Raw genomic sequence first — 5802 nt, forward strand, 5'->3', positions numbered from 1 at the left:
TCGCCGCGGGCCCCCCATCTCCTGAGGCCAGGAGAACAGGCGGGCCATCCCCTCAGGCCGTGGTGCAGCCGCTCACGCTCCACTTCGGACGTGGCGTGCTATGTTGAGACAGCTTTCTCCCTGGTTGTCCAGGGACGCTGAGAACCGGCTTTACCCTGCAGTTCACCTGTCGCCCGCCTCTCTTCAATGGGATTCTTCATATGCGGCTCGCATGCGCTGTGGGGTGGCTGCTCCTGAAGCAGAAGTGTCCTCGCTCCTCCACCAGGGCGTGGTTACGGAACTGAGCGTGGAGGGGGCACACTGAGGCTTTTATTCCCCCAACTTCTTGGTTTCCAAGAAGAGCGGAGGCATGAGACCCATCCTGGACCTGCGGGTCCTCAACACTCACATAGCCACCAGGAGGTTCCGCATGCTGACGGTCAACATTTAGGTAAACATTTAGGAAAGGCTTCAAGTCATAGAATGTGTTGGTGTCCCTTCATAAATATTTCTAACATGCCTAACATGTCTAACATGTTTGCTTCAATGCCAGCTAATGTGCCCCACCCCCTAAGGAGTGGGCCAGTCACCGGCCTTGAATTTTAGAGTAACTTGCAATGTTCTGCTCGAAGGACCTGAAATTGTAATTCAGAGTGGGACTAGTTTTGGTGACACAAAACTTGGTCAGATCTTGTCTGAAAGGAACTACACGCTGATGTTGTGGTGCATTCTGTTATTAATTTTATTACCTTAGCAAGGCATTCTGTCACATTTGTTTTACAGAATGCAGCAAAGTTTATTTCGAAGTGCAACAAAGTTTAGTACAAAAAGCAATAAACAATTTTATTACAAAACACTGCAAATGGTTACAAAATGCGACATCATCACAATGTTACATAACACACAATTATTACATAATATGGCATAACATCACCGGACTATACACAGATTTAGAATGGTGATGTTCGTGTCTATCTTATCTTATATCAGCAGGTATGGTAAAACATTTTTCTCTTCTGTTTATTTGTCCTTTTCTATTTTATCACAACAAACTTAACCTTTTAATTCAGAAAAACACTGCTCAATGCTTATTCTTGAAGTGTGATGTGGACAAATCAGGAAGATGTGGACAAATCAGGAAAATGACTCATCAAGAAAAACAGAAAAAACAATATATACTAATCCATGTAAAACCACAGACTATTGTTAACACATTTATTGTTGTCAGGTGACGTCCATTGATATTGTAAGATTGTTAGGGTGTAGCCAAATGATAGTTCTTGTGAAAAAAGAGAACAAAAGAGGGAGTGTCTTTTAGGTTAATAACAGCATGAAAAACTTAATGTGTACCATTTAATTCAACTGTGAAAAGAACCACCCCAAATCAATGCTTTTATGTGTTCTGAGAAAAGAGTGGATGTCAACAACTCAAGGTAATCCTTACTCTTTGATGGCATGTACAGATGTCAAATTCTGAGCAAACTGTTTTCCATCTAACTCGCTCACTGTCACTCATCTTCTTGATGCATCTATTTGCAGGGTGATGCGGCCAGTCCCAGTTACTTATGGCCGTGGGCAGGATACACCTGGGGCAGTTCGTCAGTCCATCGCAGAGCCAAAACAAAGAGAAACAGCCACACACACTCACACTTAGGGGCAATTTAGAGTAACAAAAATAAACATTTTTGACCATGTAAGGTACAACATGCAAACTCCACACAAAGTCTCAGGTGGGTATTCAAATCCACGACGTCCTTGGACCTAGTTGCATTCAGAAGGTCATTCTTTCATTCATTCATTCATTCAAAGGAGCATTTCAACATTAAAAACGTGATAAATTACCTCATTTCAATGCCTGTATTCAAGAGTGTACATGACATCACAGCTGACAAACAATGATGTAATTGTAAAATGAAATCTAAAGAGAGGTTAACAATTCATTGTTTAAAGTGCACACAACATCAACCAACTATTTTTTATCACAGGTATGCCTTCAGTGTTTCAGGTGAGGAACATTTCAAATGACAAATATAAAGGGTGAGGCGATTCATTCCCTTCAATCAGATGGGGAGTGTCTCAATGGTCATACTGTAAGAATGTACAAAACACCCACTAATTGACATTCATTAAATGTGATCACCACATGAGCACCAGTAGAGTATAAAAAGCCAAGTCAAGCTCAGTAGAGACAGATCCAGCCTTCAGGAAGACTCTGCTGTAAACTCCTGATCATCATGATGAAGCTATTCCTCTCTCTGACTCTCATCTGGGCATTCTTCAGCACAGGTAGCCAAACTTAATTTTTATAATTCAGTTATTGCAGGTAAAAGACAGGCTCTTTTACTACTGTCATTGGAGAGGATAGAATTCAGCAACATTAAAAGAAAGATAAACTAAATGCTTATTACAACTTGTACTGGGATCTAAACAGTTATTATCTGCAAATAATTTTTAATTTTTTTTTGAAAACTGACAGATTAAAAGAAAAAAAATACTGAACAATAATTTGTTACTAATCTCCAATACAAGAAAAAATAAAATAAAATCCTGACAACTAAGTAAATACAGATGTAAAACCAGGGGGAAAAAAACCCTAATTGTTAAATATCAGTCTTGTTATGATAAAAGCTTTCGACATAAAGGATCTTCAGTGATTTCACTGATTTCACATTTTTTCAAAATTAATGCTTTTTTAATGTTTGTTCCCTTTACAGCTGGAGCAGTCCGTTGTCATGTATGCACTGATGTCAATGATCTGGACTGTGCATTTGGACAGACAATTGAATGTGGACAAGGCGAAATCTGTTTCAATGCATTCATCAGAGGTATTCTTTTCTTCTTGTCATCTTTTCATTTTCACTGAACTACATGTATTAAAAAAAAAGTGTGTGTTCCATGAAATTCACTCTACTGTGTTTTGCCAACAGAAACAAATGGAACACAGAGAATCTACAGGGACTGTGCAACTCCCACTGTTTGCCCAACCACAGGCCCACAGACGATTGCTGCCAACGTAGATGGGTTATACACAGTTGCACTTGCTGATTGCTGTGACGTGGATGATTGCAACTTGAATACTCTTACTTGTAAGTATATTTTGATCAGAGGGATTGTGAAGAAAAAAACAAAAACAAATATTCTGAAATACCTTCAAAGTGAAAAGGTTGAAATATTCACTCAGTGTTTTCATGTGTTTTGTTTCAGTCCCTGATGCTCCAGAAAATAATGGAATACAGTGTGGCTCAGTGAACTGTAAAGGAGAGGAGGACACCTGCTTTCAGTCGGAAAGTCAGTATTTATATTGTACTTTCTTTTTATATATCTCTCAGTCTGTTTTGCGTTCTCACAGTACTCCAGCCTGTTGACATTATACTTGAATATCCTTTTCTTCATTGACTGCAAAGTTGGGTTAATTTTGAATCCAGATATAAATAACATAAAAACTAAATTCTTTAAGATGATACGATCTCCATCCCGTAATTCAGTCATACAAATACTGATGAGATGAGCCTTGTAGACATAAAAAGGGAAACCATTTTGTCAGTATTTCTAATATTGCCAAAATAAAAATTAATCATGTTTCATGAGTGTCAGGACTTAAAATCATTGATCAAGATTACAGAAATGTAATGATTATGGTAATGGACTAAACTGATATAACACTTTACACAGTCAGTCAAGTTCACACGGGGGGTTTGGAACCAACACCACAATTGAGAGACAACTACTTTTCCACTCTAGCTACAGCTGCCTCAACAACATTAGCAGTTTACAAAACAGTTATTGCTATTGAGCAGGATTACTATCGCAACAACACATCATCAGTTGGGTAAAACTAACCTGTCTAACAATGGTCTGACTTACTGCTATATCATGACGACATCAAAAAATCATTTGAAATTAAAATGTAACCTTTTCATCCACAGTATTGAAGGATCGTGAAAGGATCACTGTTGCTGGCTGTGGAACCTCAAATGTGTGTGACATTGCTAATGACATCAGAATTGTGCCGTTCCTGGAAGAAGTGGGGACAGTTCTGTTCACACCATCCTGTTTCCTTTTTACCACAACAACTACACCTGCCCCAACCACAACCACAACAACAACCACAACCACTCCTGAGCCGACTACAACCACTCCTGAGCCGACTACAACCACTCCTGAGCCGACTACAACCACTCCTGAGCCGACTACAACCACTCCTGAGCCAACTACAACCACTCCTGAGCCGACTACAACCACTCCTGAGCCTACAACAACCACGTCTGAGCCGACTACAACCACTCCTGAGCCGACTACAACCACTCCTGAGCCGACTACAACCACTCCTGAGCCAACTACAACCACTCCTGAGCCTACAACAACCACGTCTGAGCCGACTACAACCACTCCTGAGCCGACTACAACCACTCCTGAGCCGACTACAACCACTCCTGAGCCGACAACAACCACGTCTGAGCCAGCTACAACTGCAATTCCTCATGCACCTCCGACTGTTGATGCTGAATCAACAACCGCTCAACCCGTGTCACGTGAAGTGTTAGCTCAAATAAAAGCTTTGCTGCAAGAGACACGGCTACTGTCACTCCAGCTAAAAAATCAGCTGGTCCAGCAACAGCAACTGGTGATTTTCCAACTGTATCTCCAGTTGATTGACTACCACCATCAGCTGGTGCTTCAACAGGAAGAACTACCAATTTACCACCACCAGCAATTGCCACTGTACTACCAGCAATGTCTGCTTGTAAACTACCACCAGATGGTGCTCCATCAAATCAATCTTTCTCTCAGTGGGCAACAGCACCTTCTGCAGCTCTTCCACCCACAACAACTGGCTCTCTACCAACTGCAACAGCTGCTGAATGACCACCACCAACACTTTCTGCCCGACTACTACAATTATGTGGCGCCTGACATTGGTTACGGTGCTGATGCCAGCTTTGATGAATCATTGATTAATGATGAATAAGGCCATACAGCAGCTGGGATGATGTCTCCATCACCATGCTGACACTTCTGCAAAGTATATGCCTTTTCACTGTTTTTAGAGTTTTAGACAAATTTAACTCATGTAATCAGGCTCACTTTAACATTATAGTTGTTAACTTATTTTACTATCTGATTTCTTCTCTCAACAAAATATTTAAGTAAATGCTAATTACTTCAACGGGATACAAATCAAGTTCACTGAATCTAGCCAATCTGACTTTTCATATTGTTTTGATCTAATAACCTACTTGCTGTTGTCATTTCCTCGCTCAATCAATAAAGCTACATCTGCAATTTGATATGACATCACTTTCTGTTTCTCACTTTCACAAAGGTATTTTCAAAGTCTTTTTGTGCATAAAGGCACAATGGATTAAAAGAGGCAACAAATAGTGCATTTCAAAAACAGTGACACTTTGCAATGCAGAAAACAATTGTGACCAAACTCATAACCAAAACAGGATTTGCTGCCTCACAAATTATTGGTCCGATTTCCCTTAAGACATTCATGGTGATGTGCACTGTGTATAGTAGACAACATACCGCTTCAAGTGGTAGCTTAACCAAGACTTAGGTAACAGAATCTATGCTTGCTCATGTGGATCTGTTGGGTTTTCTCTGTAAAAGTGTCATGTAATTGGCACTTTACAAATAAAGCAGAAGTGAATTGAATTGAAACCATCCAGGGATTTAAAAACAAATGAAATAATCTTTTGTGTGTGTGTGTGTGTGTGTGTGTGTGTGTGTGTGTGTGTGTGTGTGTGTGTGTGTGTGTGTGTGTGTCTGTGTGTGTGTTCTTGATTTAGAAGCGTCAATAGCCTACGTCTCAACAAG

At 40.3% G+C, this 5802-nt stretch overlaps 1 protein-coding gene across 1 annotated transcript; it reads left to right on the plus strand.

Annotated features, from left to right (window-relative positions):
* Nucleotides 1-2179: 2179 nt before the first annotated feature.
* Nucleotides 2180-4948, plus strand: LOC115381997 (mucin-5AC-like). Its single transcript, XM_030083641.1, has 5 exons — nucleotides 2180-2265; nucleotides 2694-2804; nucleotides 2907-3065; nucleotides 3184-3267; nucleotides 3906-4948. Exons 1-5 carry the CDS (start codon nucleotides 2214-2216, stop codon nucleotides 4946-4948), a joined length of 1449 nt encoding a protein of 482 aa, XP_029939501.1. The 5' UTR covers nucleotides 2180-2213.
* Nucleotides 4949-5802: the final 854 nt, after the last annotated feature.

Source organism: Salarias fasciatus, chromosome 23 (assembly GCF_902148845.1).
Source record: "Salarias fasciatus chromosome 23, fSalaFa1.1, whole genome shotgun sequence".
Classification (NCBI taxonomy): domain Eukaryota; kingdom Metazoa; phylum Chordata; class Actinopteri; order Blenniiformes; family Blenniidae; genus Salarias; species Salarias fasciatus.